Raw genomic sequence first — 22232 nt, 5'->3', positions numbered from 1 at the left:
ATTTTTATAGCTTTATCTGAAAAATAAAAAGCTCGTCTTCCAACACCACTGTGGCAGTGAGGTTGAAACTAGATGGTCATTAAAGCCCCTTCTAGCCTAACTAACCCATTCTATGATTCTGTGAAACTTAAGAGTTCTTTCTTCACTTTCAACTCTCTAAATGCATTGACTTACTACTTTAAATTAAAATAAAATGCAAGAAAAAAAGAAGGAATTGCAAGAAGCAGTTAATCCTTATTTAAGAAAGAAAAGCCTTGTTTTTTCAAGAATTCTAAGTGGTTAGTAATTAAAAGTATGCTCTACGATTATGAAATTGCCATCAATAGTCCATTCAGACAGATTTATTCTGTGTTACCCTATTAATGTTCAGATTGATTAAGCTTTAAACACTTAGAACAGAACACTGGAAAATGGAGCAGTCTAATGTGCTGCAACTGAGTTACTCTGTGTATGAGTTTCAACAGAGCTTTTTTGTCTGAAAAGTTAGGTCTCATCTCATAGGAGCGATGCCATTTAGTCAAATGTAGTAAAACAAAGGGTAACGTAAGCAGGATTGCATCTTAGAGTTTTGCTGGATGCAAGAAACAATTTTCAAGACGTCGGTATATATCTAGAGGAGGAGGGAAGTTGAGGCTTATGATAGCAGAAGTCTGGATTTGATGACATACCACATGTATTGTAGTCTACTTTCTTCTGCTTTCCCAATAAAATGCACTGAGCCTGCACTAATTCTTTTGATGTTTTATGACATGCTGGGCAGAAAAATCTGGCAGCACGTAGGGAGGAACTGTTCTTCTTGGTTCAGATTTTTTTTCTCCAAATTCACTTGGAACTCATGTCTACTTAGGTTCTGCTTTGTTGTACCTTTGGACATGCAACTCTCACCAGTAAGAGGTTTATTCTGAAGACTATAGAATTTAAAGTTCTCTGATCATTTAAAAAATACTCCACATCAAAGATATGTGTATACTGAACACAGTGTATTACCAAATGGAATCATATGGTAGGAAGGGAGCTTTTACACTTCCATATTTCAAGCTAGTCCAAACTACTGCAACTAGAATGTCATAGCAGTGTCACAGGAAAATGCATTTTTCAAAAGCCATATATGAGCACTGCAGTTACTTAGTCATTGGCATCTACCAGATATACATCTGAGTGACAGTATTCTTAACAGAAGCAGAAGTTCATGAGATTGGGTGAGATCTCTATAGAAACCAAGAGAGGAAACAAACTTCCGCTTGCTTCTTAACATCATTTAAAGTACATTCTATGAAAACATGGTGGCATCATCTCTTCCCTCCTTTCCCTTTCCCTTCCTCCAGAGAAGTACTATGAGGAGTCTGGTAATGACTCCAGTCACAGGACAGAACCCAACTACACAAGGTGTTAGAGAAACAGAAGGATTATCCTTCCTGAATGGCTCATTTGCAGTGTAGAGATACTTCAACTAGCTTTAAATTTGCAGTATCAAGCAACATCAAGTAGCCACAGTAATTCATCAATAGAGGCATACAGCTGAACATGAGATAATCCATCCTGCTTCTTGGCAAACTTTTATCACTTCTCGAATAATTAGATTAAAGGTAGCTATGCAAGACTACATAGAATGATTTTCTGGATATGACAAGAGAAAAAAAGATAGATAAAAGTGAGGAAGCATAGGAAAGTGGACTTCTAAAACTTATTTTTGCACTGCTGCTGCTCATGTTCTGCAGATCTTTCCTGATGTTTGTAGAGTGGTAGTGGGCCCTAAGCAGCCAACTTCAATCTATTCAGCAGTGATACCCTAGCTAATTCCCTATTTCTTTTGTATGTCTTAATGCATTGGGCTACACTAAATACTTCTACATTATGACAAATGTTGAAGGAAAAGTTTAAGTATTAAAGATATACAGCTTTCAAACACACACACACAAAAGTAAATAAATATATCTGGCATTTTGTTTATTTGGATGAAATGCATATTCTTTCACCTCATCTTATTTTGTAGTCTTTATTATATCCACGTTTGTCTGATAATATAATTTTTAAAAAAAGTATACTCTCTTCTTTTATACTGTAAAATATAGAATAATGCTTCAAAGTAGAAGTATTTAACTAACCTCTCTTTAGAAGACCAAAACTATCAAAACATTGCATTTTTTTCTCCTCTGAGACCGAAGAAATGTGGAAAACCTATTTTTATAAAGCAAATGAAAACTTCTATTTACTATTCCTGAGACCCCTTATTACTTGGGAATTTCAACCAGAGCTAAGACTATGAGCAAATGATATCAATGTTAAAGGAAGTTTGCTTATGCAAAACTATACAGGTGTATCAACGAGATACGTATTTATAAAAAAAAAAAAAAAAGCCTCATTCTGCTGTGTTAATAGTGTTGAAACAATCAACTGAGGTCACTGTGTTTAAGGCAAAAGCTATTTACAAAATGATTCATATTTCTGACGTATTAGGTAAAACAGAACATGAATTTATACATGTTGAGGAAATTGCTGACCCTCCCTTGAAAAGAGCATATTATTCTAAAGTGAATGCCATAAAAGGTTTATGCTAACTAAATCTGGAAATACAACTTTTCTGTTTTCCTTTTTGTTGCTCTCAGTGTTACTAGGACATTCCACTAGCTAACATAAATATTTCAAAAGATCAAGTGTGTTCACAGCATTTTAAGAAGTATGTGTACTGTACACCTGTGGATTTTTGACAAGGGACATGAGAAGATACTATCTGAAGACGCAGATAACAAACTGCACCAGATAATATAAAGATTCAGGTCCTACTGATTAAGGACATTCCAAATTGATGCCAACAGAGGACATGCATCATTTTACAATAACAGCATCTCCCTTCTCTCCCTTCTGTGTAGGAACAGGAGACGAGGACTGCACACATGAGCAGCAGGGAACGTAAAACAACAAAACAGAGAGTACTACAGCCAAATAAGCATGGGAAGCTCCAGAGCACTTTGGTCTAATTGATTTTGTTGACAAAACAATTGCCTTGTGATTCTCCACCCAGAAGGAAACTTATGGGGTCTGTGACAATTAACAGTGCTGAAATGAGAATACGGCAGTTGTCAACGTTGGTCCTGCACTGACAAATAGATACTACATGAGAATCTAGCTTACTGTTCCATAGAAATATGAGGATAGCCAATGAAGGAGGAAATTCAAGGCATTCTGGATTGACAACCTAAAATAAGCAAGGCCCAAAACCCCCCTGGCCAAGCAAAGATTTCCAAACACTATGAAAAATAGCACGATATTAGGTTAGCAAAGCTAAAGCCCAGACAGAAATAATTCAAGCCAAGGGAAACAAGAAGAAGTTCTACAAGTGTAACTGTGGTAAAAAAGAAGGAAGAGGTAGGGAAGAGGTAGGCCCTCTCTGTAAGGAAACTGGAGGCATGGTCATGAGGGGTGCTGAGAAAGCTGAGGCACTCAAAGACTTCCTTGCCTCAGTCTTCACTGGTAGGAGCTCTAGCCTCACCACCCAAGTTGCAGAAAACAGTGGGAAGAACTTGGAGAAGGTACATCTGCCTGCTGTAAGTGAAGATTAGGTTTGAGACCATCTAGAGCACCAGAAGGTACACGAGCCCATGGGACCTGATGAGGTCCATCCACAGGTTCTATGGGAACGGGCAGATAAAGTTGCCAAGCTGCTGTGAGTCATATTTGAAAGGTCATGGCAGTTTGGTGAAGTTCTCACTGACTGAAAAAGGGGAAACATATCCCTGTTTTCAAGAAGGGAGAAGATCCAGGGAACTACAGGCCAGTCAGTCTCACCTCTGTGCCTGGCAAGATCACGGAGCAGATCCTCCTGCAGGCCCTAGTAAGGCACGTGGAAAATAAAGATGAGGTGATAGGTGGTAACCAGCATGGCTTCACGAAAGGCAAGCCATGCCTGACAAGCTTGGTGGCCTTTTATGACAGAGTTACAGCGTCAGTGGATAAAGGAAGAGCAACCGAAGTCATCTATCAGGACTTGTGCAAAGCATTCTGGTTGCCCAGTTGGAGAAAAATGGATTAGATGGATGGACCACTTGCTGGGTGAGGAATTGAACAGGGAAAATGGTTTTAAACTGAAAGAGGGTGGATATAAGGAAGAAATTCTTTTCAGTGAGGGTGGTGAGATACTGAAATAGTTTGCCCAGTAGGGTTTCGAATGCCCCATCCCTGAAGGTATTCAAGGCCAGGTTGGATGGGGCTTTGAGTGTCCTGGTCTATTGATAGTTGTCCCTGTCTATACTGAGGGGTTTAAACTAGATAATCTTAAAGGTCTCTTCCAACCAAACCACTCTATAATTCTATGTTATTAATAAACTGCAACACCTTTTGTAAAATTTAATAAAATTTCAAACTAAATCTTGGTCTTCTACTTTTCAAAGTTATCAAATACAAAGTGTTAATGCGTTTTTTGTTTGATCATCAAGATAGTCACAACTTTTTTCCAGATAAGAATGTGAAATCTCACAGACACTGTAAAACAAACTTTCTACCAATAAGGAAAAACCCCTCAATTTTCTGAAATACCTTTTTTTTTAAAAAAAAAAAAAAAAAACAGGAAGATTAGTTTCTCGTATTTTTTTAAAGAATAATATATGATACAATGAAGGTTTAGACACCTTTTCATTTTTTGTTCTGGCCTATAGAGTTCTTGCTTCATGTTAACTTTAAGACATTATATCTTCATATAAATCACTCTTCTATTCTATTGTCTATTCTATGAGACAATGAAAAAGTACTAACTGAAGAGTGCATAAGCTCTCTACTTTGAGAAGAACAAGACAGGAAACAGAGAAATGTATTTGCTATATAAATATGTAAAAACTTTGCCTACACAATAGAATAGTGGCACTTACTTAAGTGGATACTCACATACAGTTTGAAAACTATGAGTCTTGGTGTTTAATGAAAAAATACAAAAGACAATATTTTTCTCTTTAGTACTCGTCAAAGAGAATGAGTACAATTCAACATTACATCCATCTCCAATATTTACATCTGTCCTGTAATGCTCCTTTCTGATGAATTTCACTTCTTGTTTGTATAAAATGCTACAAAGAACACTTTGTGTGACTCACATACGTTCACAGTTATGCTAATATTTCACACAGAATATCCATATATTTTTTTATTTCATTGTAGGAGTTTGTATTTTGGTATAGCTTTTTGTGTTTCCTTTTTTTTTTCCTCTGTGTTGGTTTGTTTGTTGTTGTTATTGTTGTTTTGGGGGATTTTTTCCAAGCTCTGGACAGCTGGGAATTGTAGAGCTTTAACAAGTATTTTAATCTGTTCACCTTAGCTGAAAACTTTACAACTCCAGGGACAACTTTGGTGATACATGGTGATTCTACTCACTCCAAGGTTCAAATAAAGAAGTATCTGTCATAGAAATGCACTATGCATTTTTAATCAATAGCTGACACAAGAAACACTCAATTCCTTATTTAGGAAGATTTTAACTGATATCCATCTTACAGACATACTTGCATAGACTTGGGATGATTAAAAAAAATGAGGGATCGCAAGCAAGAAAATAGTTAATAGTCCATTACTGTTATCCATAAAATTCTAATCTTATCGAAACAATTTAGGTTCTGAATACTTGTATTTATAAACAAAACAGATAATTTTCTATCAGCCAAATGAAATTCTAGGATAAAAACGTGCCATGGCATGCTTCATCTAGTGTTTTTAACCAGGACTAAGCCTGAATTGCCTTTTCCACCATACATTTATACTGAAAATATGTCTTCCCAAAAGGCGCTGATTACGTTGTGAGAAGACCTCAGTGCATCTAGCACTAATTTTAATTGTAGATACCAGAAGATGCTTTGCAAAATAGTATATTTTTTGTGTTTCTGAACAGTTACATAGTTCATAAACACTCTATTATCCAAGTACATTACTATAGAAGATTAAAATCTACATACTCTCAGCAAAGATAAATCCATTCCATTTAAAAGCATCATATACTTTATACATATACACAATCTCCTTTCGATTGTGACTGTCAATTAAGAATACTACAATTTCTTCTTAAATTGAGTTTTAAAAGAAAAATATACAAGGAGTTTGTTAAAAAATGAGATAGAAATACTGTACTTTAACACTATTTAGTTAGAGGGATATACAACAAATAATTGTGTACCCAACTATTTGCATATATCTAACAAACTATATCTTAGTGTTTTAGACATCTTCATTTTACCTAGTTACAGCCACCCACCAAAAGCGCTGTTGACATAGTATAGCTTCACATACGTATTTATCTAATGCTCACTTTATGACAAGGTCTATACACACAGTCTCTTACATATATTTACTTACCAACTGTATCACATGGTTCGTCTTTATGTACACAGAAATCCTTCCTAGAATTGAGGGTGGAAAAAAGAAAAATGTTAAGTAAGCCAAGTTGTCAGTCCTTTAATGACTGTGTGACCTATTTACAAATACTTCATATGGCTCAATGAATAAACACAGAACGCTGTTATCCCAACAAAGAGCGTGGTGAAGCAAAGGCCAGGATTACCCATAACACTTGTATTCACTATACTCTCAGAAGAGATTTAAGAGTAGTCAGGTGACAAAATATGTACTATATATTTAATTTGCATTGTATGTAATTCCTGCTTTTTTTTTTTTTTTTAACCCATTTCTATTTCTTGAAATACAGCAAGTTTAAAGTTAGTCTTCAGAAATTTGCACATGAAATGAAAATATCTATGATGTGTAATATCAGATCCAAAACCAGCATTTTAATCCAGGATTAAAATGAGAGTAAGAAAGCTTTTGTGGCTTATCTAGTTATCAAGACTAAAAGAGAATTTGGTACAAGTGCATGCTGGCAAAGCATTACTGCTAGAGCAGCCTTTCTAATAGTGGAAGATTAAAAAAAAAAATCATGAGGAAAAGACTTTCATCAATACCATTTTTAGTCCATCTGCAGATTTACAAATAAGACCACATAATTGCATCAAGTAGAATAAATATCTTAGCCCTGCTTTAAACAATATTTGCTTGCAATTCATTTTAAATTCACACATATTTTACCCGTTCTCTGAAAGAAGTAACAAAGTTATATAAAAAAAAAAAGGTATGCAGGAACACAGAGAAAAAAACAATGCACTAATACAACATCTAATAAAAGTACTATCTACTTATCTGAAATTTATTCTGATTCTGACATGTACTCGTATAAAGAATATTCTCCCCTCTTACTCTCAATTTCTGCATAGGCCATTATGGGTTGGAAATACTCCTTTTTTATATTCTGTCTATGAAGCTAGATATATAAATACAAATAGATACAGGTAAAGATATACACATAAGCACACATCAGCACTCAAACATACTTGCACCTACAGCCAGCAGCAGTATTTATAAATGGAAACTAACTGATACCTGAAATGCACTCTGGAAAGATGTACATAGTACAGAAATTTCCGGTTTCAATATTACTTATTAAATATCATTGCATGAATAATCATATTCATTTTTTATATCTAGGAAGTATTTCATGTGCACATACTGATCATCGTTAAGTATCTGTAATAGTAGTGTACATCGTAAAGTATCTGTAATACATTTCTTAATAGCTATTGTTGTTAAAGGCTTAAGAATAAAAATTTAAGTTGGAATCCAGTGAAGCTATCCATCGATATGAATCAGACTGTACCTCACTTTTCAACATCACGTTTTATTTTTTTATTGAACAGGACTAGTAATTAAGGATCTTTCTCTTTCAAAAATGTCTTATACGTATATTTATTTTCCAGTAACTCCCAGGAATTGTTTGGGGCTTGAGACACAAGAGTAGATTGGTGATAATTACCATTTTTACAAATGCAACTACTCGAAGAGATTTTACTTTGTTTTCCACAGATTGCTGTCACACAGTGATTTAGGTTCAAAAGCAACCTCAGGATACTGGTAAATTTTTGACACTTGTTAAAGGCCACACAGTTAGAGATATGGGATTATAGTTTTTTATTCTTTCGTCACCACTGACAAAAAATTACTGGCTAGAAAAGCAAAGCAGCAGTGCTAGAAAGAAATTATGATAGAATCAAATCTTTATACTAAGTGATAATAAAGAAGACATAGGAATCCATTTAGATGAGCATTGGAAACAGAGACTGAAGTGATGTTGAAGAAACTATAATCAGACACAGAGAGTTCTTTTATGTTATCAAACCTGCAACAAATTGCTTTAATGCAGTGGGCTTTAACAGTTTCCTTTGTTCTGTGCTATGTGACACAAGGGGCTTAGTGTGCTGTTAAACATGACAGAATTATTAGAAATATGGCACTTCTGATGAAGCACGAAGACACATGCAGAAACAATCTAAGGCCATAGATAATCTTTCATGCATATTCATTCAACTACTATAAATAGTAACTGATGTAATGAAGTAAAAAGAAAAAAAAAGAAAAAAAATGAAGGGCATACCTGAAATTTAAAAGATCATTTGGCATTTTAAAACTACCAATATCCAAGAGGTTTCTGCTTATGTAATAACTCTGTTCTCGGATACTTAATGAGGTGTTTTTGTTTTGTTTTTCTTTCTTGCCTGAATCCATCTATGATTAAGCTATGCATCCAGAGTTCCATTATGGGACTTTGGGAAAACAGTTCTGCTGCGATTTGTAAGAGGAAGGCAAAATAAACCATTCTTAGTTCCTTATTTACATTGAAAGAATCTAATGCCTACTTTAATTTCCAAGAATATTCATTCAGGAAACCTTAGTAAAAGTTTAAAGCTCTAGCTAGATCTACAACTGACTTGTAAAGAAATTATTCTTTAATTCATACAAGATAACTTACAAATTCCATCAAATTATAACTACATTTCCATGTGTGCATATACATAGCTTACACAGAATCACACATAGAATCATACACCTCTCTATCTGTATGTACATGTAATTGACATATGGAAACTACACAAAAGAGGACACTGACTCTTAGCTATTGTCATGGTTTTACGATTTTGGGTTATCGGTATTCCACATCATAACATCATGTAATGCACTGGGGGTTTGGCTGTTGATGCTCAAGTTCTAGGTGCCTGTCTGGCGGAGAAGGAGAACTACATTCCCCAGGGGGCTTTGCGGTCAGCAAGGAGATACAACTGCTGGCAAGGCCATCTGATGCTCTCTTCTTTGCATGCGCTTCTTTGGCTGCTCTTCTCCATCTGCTTTTCTTCATCGGCTCATCTGGACTGCATTTCTCACCTCAGCACTGTGGTGAGGCCTATCCACCTTTCGGACACACACTCCCTCTCTCATTATATTTTGATTTGTTAGCTTCAATTCCATTATGTCACATTAGCTTGCATTCTGATACTATATTTAGTAAATTAGTTTGTTTCAGCTCAGATTGTTGCTGCTGCTTTCAATTATTTTGGGGTTCCCTGTTTCCCTATTCTGGAGGTGCGGATTCCTTCCGCCCTGCTAGGCACGGAACTGGGTTGAACCAGCCTGCCAACCGTTGACAGCTATAGATGAAGTGGTATGAATAGAGCAATAAAGCATAATACAAAGCCTTCAGGAAAGCCACTGATATCATTTGCCTCTCCTCCTCCTTAGCAAAGTAGGGTTGATAGTAGCATTATCATTAATGCATACATAGAAGTTTGTAGGGCAAAAGTTAGTAACCAGTGTATTTATAGAATATATACTGGTACATATAGACAGCAAAAAATTGGTTAAAATACTCAGAAATTCCCTTCTAAGCAGTATCCAGTGCAAAACTTCCATTACTCTAATGCACACCTGGCATGCACATATAAAGAAAAACAAGTCCTTATTCAAGTGAGGAAAAACATGAGGTTTCATGAGAATTATAACTGATTTCCAAGTTTGATTGAGTTGACCAACACTTGAAAGAATTCTAAGAAAGAATGGGTAAATACTAATATATTGTTTCAAGAAATTACATTTAGTTAGTGAATTCTCAATGAATTACATGTAGATTATAAAGAAGCAAAGACTAACTATCCACTTTGCAAATATAAAGTATCTCATTATATACTGTTTTTAAAAATAAATGTTTATGTGTAGATGGGATGTAATGGAAGGTGTAAAGAACAGCAGAGGAAGAATAAAGAAGAAAACAGACAATTTCCACGAACAGTTTACAACAGTGCATCATTTTCGATAAACTTAACACATATTTTAGGCATGCTAGTAGAAAGACTTACTATGAATCTAAACTTGCTTGCAGTTTCATTTCATATATTAGATGTGAGAAAAGCAGAAACAGAAGAGATCAGACTGTGGATTTTAGCATTCTACCAAATATTCATTCTGGCTTTTGCCCTACTTTCAATCTCCTAACTATTCTGATGCTCTAATGTACTAAATGAGTAATGACAGCACTGCAGTTCTTGTTTTTTCATGTGACGGAACATTCTGAAATTGCATCGATAAATTAGGTCCATACAAAATTAAAAAGTATACTTTTTTAAAAAACAAACAAAAAAAACAATAAATTAAAATTGCTTTAGGAGTTAATGAATCGGTTTAGGAGTTAATGAACCGCAGGCTAAATAATGAATTTACTATTCAGTTGGGAATTTAAACAAACAACAACCTTACTGTTATGGATGTTTTTTCTAGAACTCTTCACTATTGTGATGGTAAACTTCAAATGCACTGGTAAGTATTATTTCTAATTTAGAAAACAAAAAAATACTGCATTTAAATATTTTAAATACCTAATTTTTCTTCATCTCTGTAATGCTGAACTGAGATTAAAAATGGTAATAAGCTACCTTCCAAAGTTCATGTTTCAACCACATTTAAGAAAATGTCAGGAGAGTGGTAAGTGAAATAATAAGTAAATTGAATGTGTAGCTAACATCTCTAAACAGATTCAGAAAAATAAGAAAGCCAAGGAAGGTATTTTCGAGTTGAGTTCAATGGAATTTAAGCTCAACATTAGCATTAAGCAATGATTTGGAATAAAATAAGAGAGCACTGCTAGTTAAGTTTAAAAATGAAATGAGAGCTGTTAGAATACAAATAGGAATGAAGACAAATCATCTTTTTGTATATGACTTATGTGAATAACTCTTATTCAAAATAGCCAAAACTGGACTCCAAAATTTGATCAGGTATGGTGACAACACAGAAGAAAAAAGCAAGTGAAGAAAAGAAATAAGAATTTGAAAACAGGCAGTGGCAGTTTACTCAAAGGAATAAATAGTACCATTGGACAAAAACATAGGAAAATATCAGCAAAACTGTCCGCACACTCCTGTGTCCAATTTGTGGACTTACAATCTGTTAAAAAAGCAAATGGGTCTGGAGAGAGCTAAAAGAATGATTATATGTCTGAGAAACTGTTAATCTAAACGAAAGATGAGTTGTGCCTTGATCACAGTCTACAAGCATTTACACAGGGAAGAGATTTCAAATAACTCCTTAGCTGCAAGTGGTATAGAGATCCCTGGTAGAAAGACAAAATTTTTCATTCTGAAAGTAAATAAAAATGGCAATAATCTATTTCAGAACACAGTTAATTTCCTTCATTTTGTTTATTTGTTTCAAGACTGTCTAGCTTTCCAGTTCACTACTAAAATCTGAAATGTAGTCCTGGAGACTTACACTACATAACCATAGTCTTAACATTCAATTTTGTTTCATGTAGAGGTACATGATAGATCTGTAAGGGTGAAAGACATTGCAGAATGGAGCAAATGTTACCTGAGTACTACAGCTCTAAAGAATATGCTGATGGAACCAGGTAAATCATGCAGATTTTCCTCAAACTTGTGACAAGTTTTATCAACTTCACATACTCCAACATCTTGAACTTAGGAAACAAACAAACAAACAAACAAACCCACAGAATCTGATAATTAAAAATTAGGGAAAAGTACTAGACACATAAATAAATTTAAAGTGAAGTGAGGTTTTGCTTCACTCTTGTATCTTTTTTTTCTACACTTCCAAGATTTGACTATCTAGTTTACTATAGCGGTCATATATGAATTCAGATTTTATAAGAGAGAAACTGTAGATACCATAGATCTTTTCCTGCCTTAATTTCATCTACAATATACAGAACAGAAAACCTCTAAGGATTTCCTCCTCCATACTAACCGATAAAAATCTCTGTGGTCATAAAACTCAGGGCTTAACTGTGCAGCTACACACCTCAATTTCAAAAGCAAGTAGTTCTCTAGTGTTTACTAACACATACCCTGCAAGGAACAAACAGGATGTATTGGAAGATTTGGTTCTTTCCTTATGATATCACTGGTATCAGTGGGACTTGATGGAAGAAGTTCTATGACTGGAGAGCTGGGATGGAGGGCTACCAGTTGTTTAGGAGGAACAGACAGGGTATGTGTGGTAGATGTGCTGTGCTGTACATAAGGTAGAGATTAGACTGTAGACCTTGCCATTTAGGATGATTCGGTAGAGAGTTTCTGGGTGAGGATTATGGGGATGGACTGCAAAGCACAAGTAATTACGAGGGCTTACTATCGACTGCCCACTCAGCACAGTGCCACAGATGATATTCTACGGGCAGTCAAGGAAAATTACAGGATCAGTTGCCCTCTTTCTTATGAGAGACTTCAAATTCTGAGACATAAGCTGGGAATGTCATGCTGCTGCAACAAATAAGTCTGGGAAATTCCTACAGCATATCATCCTGTCACAGACACTAAGTGAGACAATTAGGAAAAGGACCTTCTAGATCTGTCGTTTGAGAATAAAGCCCTGTGGAGAGGTGATGGTAGGCAGCTCTATTGGCCACAGGGAGTTTGAAAAAGCTGACCTCAAAATTTTTTGTTGCAAGGAGAAAAAGAGTCAGCAGGACACTCTGGACAAACTTGGAGCTTCTCAAGGAGGAAATCAGAAGTGTCCCCTGGGAATCTACTCCAGAAGGTTTCGATGTTTGCTTTTATAAAAGTACCTTTTTTAACCCCAGAAGCAGACAATCCTGTTGCACTGCAAGTCAGGCAAGTAAGGCAGAAGACTGGCCTTGGTATAAAAGGAACTGTTCTTGGAAATAAGGCAGAAAAAGAAAGGCAAGGTCAAGATTCGTAGGGAGGGGAAAGAGTGGCAGTTAGCATCTGCAAAAAGAGAGCAAGAAAACTCAAAGCTTGGCTTTTATTGACAGTGGCCACTATAGAGTCAGACAACAAAGAAGGCTTCTTCAGTCTTGTCAGCACATTGTAGTTTAATCCAGCAGGCAGCAAAACACCACACACTTGTTCATCCACTCCTGCATCTCTCAAAGGGGTGGGGGTGAGAACCAATAAAAATAAAAGCAAAGTAGAACTTGTGAGTTGACATAAAAGCTAATTACTAAGAAATGGAAGAGAAAAAATAACAGTAATGATACTTACACGTAGATCACTCTGAAAGTAATGCCTCCTACTTATTTTCATGGAAACTTGTCACAGAGCTATCTAGATCAATCTATGCCTGTGACAGGGGGCAGCAGGCCCCTGGCCTCAAGATGGGAAGGGAAAAGGGGAAGGGTAAAGAGATGGGAGCTGGGCCCAAAAACAGAACAGCGGCAACAATCTAAGGAACAAAACTTAATTTTACTAAATATGATATCGGAATGCAAGATAACACTATATGATACAATATAATTGGAATTGAGGCTAATATATCAAAGAAAATAAGAGAGAGAGTGACCAAAAGAGGGTGAAAGGTCTACTCTGAACTGAAACCGCACAGCTGGGGAGCACCCACACACTGCCAGGCAGTGAGCAAGAGAGCCAGAGAGTGAGATCCCATGACTTCATCCCATGGCTTCTCTTCCTCTCTGAATGTGAGTCCCCTGAGGTATGCAGTTCTTGTCTTCTGAGAACCAGATATCCAGAAAGTTGCCAGTCCACAAAACTGGAGTATTAACTCTTTAATTCCCTGTGCTTTACATGATGTTATGATGTAGAATACCGACAACAAAATTGTAAAACCATGACAAAACTATGACAGATTAAAAGAGAACAATGCCATTATTTGATACAGCAAATTCTAAGCTGTCAAATGCTATCTTTCAACATAGTCACCACCATTAGCTGTGCATTTCCATAAGTGATGAACAAGAGCCTGCATGTTGTGCTTGCAAAAATCTGCACCAGTAGACGTGACCCACTATTTCACAGTTGCTGTGACAGCGTCATTGTTAGGAAAATGTTGTCCACATAGTCCATTTTTCTTGGGCCAAACAGATGGAAATCAGAAGGCATCAAATCTAGACTGTGCAGTGAGTGTGGACAGTCCAGCCAAAATTGGAAGTGTGTTCCAAGGTCTTCAAACTGGTATGAGGCCAGGTACTCGTGTTTTGCAAGAATGGTTATATTCTCTGGCCTGGCTCTAGAAGTTCAAGCCTTCAGCTTAATCAGCATCATGATGTAAGAGTCAGACTTGATGGTTTGCCCAGGTTCCAGGATATCCAGAAAGATTATTCCTTGCCTATCCCAGAAGGCCATGCACATCACTTTATCTGATAATGGCTATGTCTTGATCTTTTTCTTAGATTAGGAATTCACATGTCCATGCACTTGCGTTTTGACTCAGGTTTGTACTGATGATACCACATCTCACCACCAGTAATGATGCAAATCAGGAAGTGTTACCTTCAGCCTTGGATTGGTTCAATAGGTCCTAATAAATTTGAATATGATGTCACGGTGTTATTCCTGTTCCTGTGTATTTGCTAGACCCACCGGAGGCAAACTATGCAATATTCTAACATTACCAGCATTGTCTCAAGCATACTGAAGCCAGTATTCAGCTTTTTACACAGTTCCCTGGCTGTAATCTGCTGATCTGTGCAGATGAGCTGATTGGGAAGCTCTTCATTTCATGGTATGACAGCTGTGCAAGACTATCCAGAAAATGGCTTATCTTTCACAGGGCGGTTGCCACAGCTGAAACACACCACCCACTGCCTCACTGAATTCACATCCACTGTCTGGGCCCCATAAACATTCAGCAAGTGCCTATCAATGTCACTGGTTGCTATTTCTTCCTATGGAGGAATAATAATACCATTAACTCATGCAAACTTCCACGTAAGACACTTTTTTGTCAGACCACTTCCCTGCTGCCTCCTGTCACATGCCAACAAAATGGAACAGCATAAAAATGAGAACATTCAGTCTCTACTGCCATACCATCAACATCCACCTTTGATGTCATGGACACACATAATAAAATAGGAGGCATTACTTTTGGAGTAGTGCTTGTACATACATACATATATAAATTCATCAAGCAGTGATGGCAACTCAATTGCTCACCATCCACTCTTAGATGCCCAGCCAGTCCCTGGACAGTGGCTGAGGCCCTTAGCCAACTCCCCACAGTCATAGTTTCTCACATGATGTTACGCAGTATAGAATATCCCTTGTCTAGTTTAGGTCAGCTGTCCCAGTTCTGTCTCTTCCCAGCTCTTCATGCCTCTCCAGCCTCTTCACTAGCATGACAGTATGATAAGATGAAATGTCCTTGGTTCTGTGTAGAACAACTCAGCAACAGCTAAAATATTGGTGTGTTAGCATTTTTGTTTTTCTCGTAAAGCTGAAACACCATCACAACACACATTGTGAAGAAAAATTAACTGCATCCCAGATGCAACCAGGACACCACAGCAAGAGGTCAAAGAAAAACTCTCCACTGATATTTGATAAGATGATCACTTAACAAGTAAGGAGAGCAAAAATGAGATTGAGGTATTTAATGTTTCCTGTTACCTCAATCTTTAATATCAGTGGTAGATCCTCAGTTGCATTGTTGTCCAATGTGGAGGACCATGACTAATGGAGAAGTGAATTTCCATTTGTGTTCAACAAAATTGTAAAGGAACAACTGTAAGTCTGTAAGTCGTAAGTCGCAGTCGTAAGCTCAAAATTCTTAAGTCCATGGATCCTAAAGGGGTATATTGCAGGGTGCTGGAAGAGTTAGAGAACATTATAGCTGAACTCCTGGAGTTGTGGGAGTCTGTGGAAGTCTTTTCTGACTGGCAGTTAGCCAACTTTATACATGACAACAAAAATGGCATGAAAAAAGGCCCAGGAAACAACAGACCTGTTTGCCTAGGAAAAATTGTGGAAAAGATTGTCCTGGGGGATATTTAAAGGTATTTGAAGAACAAAGTTCAGACATAGTCAACGTGAGTTCATCAAGGGAAAGTTCTGCCTTAGTAATTTGATCTCCTTCTACGATAATGTTCCCTACAGTATGGATGAAGGAAGAGTTCAATTTTAGGGCCAGTTCATTCTAAGTCTTTTCCTAAATGACTTGGATACAGGACTTGAAAGTAGACCAAGTAAGTTTACAGATTACACTAAACTGGGAAAAGCTGTTGATTCCCTTAAGAATGGAAAGGCTTTGCAGAGAGATCTTGGTAAATTAGAAGGCTGGGAAATTACCAATGACACAAAATTTAAAAAGAGCACATGCACCAAGAACAGAGCTAACCTGGCTATATTTACACACTCAGGGATGAGGGCTGGAGAGCAGCCCTGCAGAAAATGATGGGTTCTGGCTGTTAGCAAGTTGAATCTGAGTCAGCAGTGTGCCCTGGCAGCCCTAAGGGCACACTCTGGGGTTCATCAGGCCTAGTGCTGCCACAGAGAAAAGAAAGAGGTTGTCCCACTGCTCCTCTGCACTGGTGCAGCCTTACCTCAAGCACTGTATGTAGGATGGGTGGCACAAGAAAAGAAGGAACTAATAGAGATTTCCAAAGCAGGGCTCCAAAGATGAAGGGTCTACAGGGCGGGACATAAGAGGAGCAGATGAAGTCACTTAATCCATTCAGCGTATAGGAGAATAAGAGGAAACCTCATGGTTGCCTATATCTTCCTAACAAGGCAGAGCAGAAGAAGAGGTGCTAATCTCTTCTCTCTGGTAATCAGTAACAGGATTCAAGGGAATAAAGACGGGAGAACTGGCAATGACAAACACTAGAGAAGGCTGAGGTAGTCAAAAAGTTCTTTCCTCAGTCTTCATAGGCATGTCTCTCAAGTCCCTGAACCAGGGTACAGCTGAAGAAGTGAAATCACACTGTAGAAGAAGAGCAGGCTCAAGACCACTTGATGAAACTGAACATGTGCAGGTCTATGTGATTCAAGGACATGCATTCCAGGGATCTGAGGCAGCTGGCTGATGCAGTTCCTGAGCCACTTTCCACCATATTTGGAAAGTCATGGCTGTCAGGTGAAGTCCTCAGCAACTGAAGAAATCGCTGAAGAAATATCACTTCCAGTTTCAAGAAGGCCTAACAAATTGGCTGGGTGGCCACAGCCAGAGAGTTGGGCAGACAATTGGCTCTATGTCCAGTTGGAGGTGAGTAGTGACAGTCTCCTGCATGGTTCCATATTGAGTGCACCTTCAGCAAGTTTGCAGGCAACATCAATCCAAAGAATGCAGTTGACACAACAGAAGGAAGGGATGCCATCAAAAAGGACATGAACAAGCTTTACAAGTATGCCCAAGTGAACCTAATGAGGTTCAGCAAGGCCAAGTACATGTCCTTGGCACTTGGATTAGGGAATCCCAGACATTAGTACAAACTAAGAGAAGAACTCCTTGAAAGCAGCCCTGCACAGAAAGATTTGGGGCTTCTGATGGAAAAACGTTCAGTGTAAGCCAGCAGTATGCACGCGCTTGCAGCCCTGAAAACCAAGTATATCCTGTATTGCATCAAAAGAACGGTGGACAGCAGAGTGAAGGAGTTTATTGTCCCTCTCTACCCTTGCATGGCCCCATCTGGAGCATTCCATCAGGTTTGAAGACCCTAGGGCAAGTAAGAGCTGTCAGAAAGGGTCCAGAGGAGGGCAAAGAAGATGATCAGCAGAGCACTTCTCCTGCAAGAAGGGCTGAGGGAGGCTCCGGAAAGACTGTGGCCTTGCCTTTTTTTACTTAAAATAAGATTGATTTTTTCTTTATTCTGAGTCTCTGAAACAGTCTTCCTAGCAAGGCAGATCATGCCCTATGCCTGTCAGTGTTCGCAATGCATTTGGAAAATACTTTTTTGGAAATGCATCTGGAAAATGCTTTTAATAGTAGGTTTTACCTTTTGGTTAACCTTTAAGTGAGGTCAGGCTATTGGACACAATTATATTTGTAAGTTCCTTCCAACTGAACTACTCTAATTTCTTTTTTTTTTTTTTTTCCAGAGAAAAATGCTTTATGATATGTATATCTCTAAAGTAATAGTATGAATTTACAGCTATCCAATTGTTTTACCAAGAGAGTCCTTAAAACCATTTCTATCTTAATTCTCATATATTCCTTCTATCAAGCCTCCCTGACCCTATTTAAATACAATATGCAAACTTTATCTTTCTGTCTTCCTTTTATTTTATGACACCATATTCTAAATATGACATTGTTTCACCAGAATAAGTCAATTTAAGGGAAAACTAAACAAAATCTCAGAGGATCAAGAAGAGCTATAGTGAAGGAAAATGATCAAATTACTACTTTACTCATAGGTACCACTCCAGCCTGTGTGGGCAGCAGAGAATGTGAACACTGTGGGCAGAAATGGGCTTTGCTTTCAGTTTTACAGAACAAGTGTTAAAGTCTGGAAGATAACCTTTTTCTTTAAATGGCTATGATGTCTCTTTGTTGAATAAAAATCTTTATTACATACATGTTATGCTCTTTCCATTTTGCATTAAATATTACTTCTGCAAAATAGTGGTAATCAAGACCATATTTCTAACTCTTTTGGCTACCAGAACCAACTGGCATGTGGGAGCATAATGAAGCCTTTTCAAAGCACTCTTGCTTGTTCTATTACCATGCTAGACAAAAAGGAGAAGTAGGTGAGTTTTAGCAAGTCTACCACAGAATATGTTTGGAAATAACAAATGTACATTTTTACTTGAAAAATTACCAAGAAAGCGATGTTTATCTCCCTAAACAAAATTACTTCACTCAGTAAGGTAAGTCTGTTGTCCAAGGGTGTTTTTAAGTTATGACAAAGGAGCTTTTCTGCGACTGTAAAACAGAATAATACTCTCTGAATTAACAAAACATACAATTGTAGCCTCATGTGGGGTTAGCTATACCATAAAACTGATGATGTGCAGAGGGAGCCTGGATTAGCAAAACATTCCCACAGTCAGCAAACCACACTGATATGATTTATTAACAGCTAAAGCAGCTCTGAGATGGTAGGTAGTATAGTCTGGAAATAAAACCACTGAAAAAAATGCCAGAACAGATCTCCAATTCCTGGCTGTGGTACTGACTTACTATCTGATCTCGAACCAATCACTTCCCCATTTTCTGCTTTGATTTCCTTAACACTAATCAGCAAATACTTCAAACAAAACCTTTTTAAAACTAACAGATAAAAACGTAGGAAATACAGATCAGAATACTGTATTACAAAGAACATCAGAAAAGTGTGTCTTAAAAGCATAATTAGACTTTCCAAAAGAAGTTTTTTACCATGTAGTAAGGTTACAAGAAATTTAAAAAGCTCTCTGGTCAAATGCACTGTCTGCTAAAGACATCTTCAAGCTACTGTCTCTTGACTGCCTTAACTAAAACCTCATTTGCCTGAATTCAGAACTCTCCTGATTCTTCTCATGAAGCCTCACAAGGGAAAGAATGGCAAGTGAGAGGAACAAGGTGTTAAATTCTTTAATTTGTAGTATCTTGCAGTAGAAACACGTCTCCCAAGTTAAGAAGTGCAGCCTTGGACAACAAACTGAAACATTGGTCTAATTTTCTGTATTTTCCCATTAAGCTAAGACAGATTTGAAGATCAGATGTGGGACAACAGCCAATTTTGTCAAACAATGGCATAGAAATTCTCACTCTCCTGGCAGTGCCAGTGGTTTAGGCTTTGAAGAATTCAGTGCTTCTTCAAGCTGCTGTAGAAGATACAAGCACTGAAATTGATTCAAGAGTCAAGGGACAGATGAGAGGTCACTCAGCAACACATGCTTCCAGTAGTACACAATTGCTCAATTATTTTTGGACCGTCGAAGAGTACATTGAGGTGGAAGAAACTCTATTTCCCTTTAGTTCTGTTCATCAGCCCAATGCCCAACTTACGATACTTGGCCATTCTTCATGCCTTGGCATAATTCACTCTTTCCTGCTACTCAGACTTTTTCTTTGCCATCTGGACTCTTTCCCCATCAACATGCTCATTGCTAATATTAGTTGGGGTCTGAAAAATCCCCCTCCAGTCTGCCATCCCAGAGATGCTTTCTAATTAATGGAAATGTTATTACGGATAGTATTATCCGGTTTTATTACCGCTTGTATCTTTCAGGGCAGTTCAAAGGAACCTGAATGAAGGACTACCACTTAAACAACAATCCTCAAACAACAATCAGTGGTGCAGACAGAACAATGATAAATAATAGAATGGAGAACGGGTTACAAGTGAAGGATGTGGTTTTTCTTTAGGAAGGTAGGAGATTAAGCTGCAAAAGTACCAAAAAAAAAAAAAAACCCAAAAAATCTATGTTTGTAGGTGATCTGGATTTCAGCATTCCCTGCTTCTTAGCATGTTCTCCAAAGCAAGAAAATTTACAGAAGCTTTTTTCTGCTTTGGACAACTGAAATTTAGATATTGGAGTACTTAGAATGTAACCTAATTTTACAAAATGTATATAACTTCCAGTGACACTGTCCTGAATTAGAAATATATATTGAAGTATATATTGAAATTATATGCAAACAAATAAGGCTTATTTGGAAAGAACATTGAAAGTTCATCCAGTTCAAGCTCCATTGCAAAAATGGGGCTGGGCCCAACCCTAGACCAGCTGAATCATCATTCTCCTTCTCACTGGAAAATGGCTGTGCTCTGTTCAAACAAGATGCATCTTCCTGTGCCACTACGGTGAGCCTAAAGAACACCTGCCTGGGAGAAAAGAGACAAGTCGGAGGCAGGTGTCCTTCTGAATCTGTGAACTGTCTGATAGTGTTATAATTAATCACAGATCTGAAATCACACTTCTGTGTTGGCAAAGTAAGTACTGTACATTGGGCACACAGGAAGACATATTTGTTCTAGATCCATTACAAAGAAGTATAACATAATGATGTGATTAATGTCATGCTGATCCAGTTCTGAATCCCCTAGATATGCTTTTGTCTTTTGAACAAATGTATCTGCAGGACTGTGTATGCTGCCTTCTGAATACATGTAGAAAGAAGCATCTAATCTACAGTCGAAGAAGAAACAGGAGAGTACCTTTGTAGTTTCAGATGTTTACCAGCTGCAACTATTGTATTCCACCTCTTTAGCACCATCTTGTTCTCAACATTTCAGCCACTAAAAAGACTTTCAATTAACTTCCATTTTCTAATTCTGGAAAGATGCCTCAAGTTTTATTCTTTCTTATTCAAAACTAAAATCTGTGTTGATCATCTACCAACTCTTTTGATCAATTCTTGATCCATAATGTTCATACTATGTCATTCCTTATTTTTTAATGCTCATCCTTCTATAATAATACCTTGTGATAAGAATAGCTGCATCAACTGACGACATGTCTTCTCCCCAGCTTGTTGACATTTCTAAGTGTATATCATTCTTTTTGCCAAACTCTTCATGCTGCCATTTACAAAAGCTTTCCAGCATTTTTTCCCCATGATGTCCAATATACATATCTGCCTAGAAATGAAAATATTGATTCTGTTAAAATTGTGATTCTGTACAATATAATTAAGGAATTTTTTTTACTGAATCTGCAAAAGTATACTCCCTTTCATGGCACAGTGTATACATGAAAGTTTCTGTTTCTAAATTTAATGCTACCCTTCTATGTTAAACACGCAGATGAAGACACTGTACTGAAATGAGTACAGACAATCTGTTCTCCCAAACTCCTGTCCCCTTTACTCAATAACTTTTCACTATTGATTAAGAAGATTAGAAGATGAAGAATTTGAACATAAAATGAGATTTCACTTACAAAATACTATATTTTAATATTTTAAAATTTGAAACACAAATAGGGAGATTTCTTTTTCTTATGAACTAATTAAAATATGAAAGGATTCCCATAATATTTCATAGGAATGACAAGAAATCACAGCACCTGCGATGTGACTGGTTGTGACTGTGACCGTTGACTAGTTGTCTGAAAAATAACATTAACTCTCCTACCATCCACTAAGTTTTAAAAAGTTTGTCATTGAGTTATGTGAATATACAAAAAGCAGTACATAAGCAGCTTGATTTCCATAGCAATTTTTTTTTTTTAGTT

General features: G+C 37.1%; 1 protein-coding gene across 2 annotated transcripts in view; it reads right to left on the bottom strand.

Annotated features, from left to right (window-relative positions):
• ADAMTS19 (ADAM metallopeptidase with thrombospondin type 1 motif 19) overlaps nt 1-22232 on the bottom strand; it is a 159657-nt gene that overhangs the window by 100085 nt on the left and 37340 nt on the right. For both annotated transcript variants that reach the window (XM_048931929.1, XM_048931930.1), the window contains exons 6-7: nt 21480-21637; nt 6334-6377 (exon numbers count right to left, since the gene is read on the bottom strand). In XM_048931929.1, coding sequence (XP_048787886.1) covers nt 6334-6377; nt 21480-21637 — 202 coding nt within the window. The remainder of the gene's footprint in view (nt 1-6333; nt 6378-21479; nt 21638-22232) is intronic.

This window comes from Lagopus muta, chromosome Z (assembly GCF_023343835.1).
Source record: "Lagopus muta isolate bLagMut1 chromosome Z, bLagMut1 primary, whole genome shotgun sequence".
Taxonomy (NCBI): Eukaryota; Metazoa; Chordata; class Aves; order Galliformes; family Phasianidae; genus Lagopus; species Lagopus muta.
The sequence above is the reverse complement of the archived record's forward strand: the minus strand, read 5'-3'. Positions and strand labels throughout refer to the sequence as shown.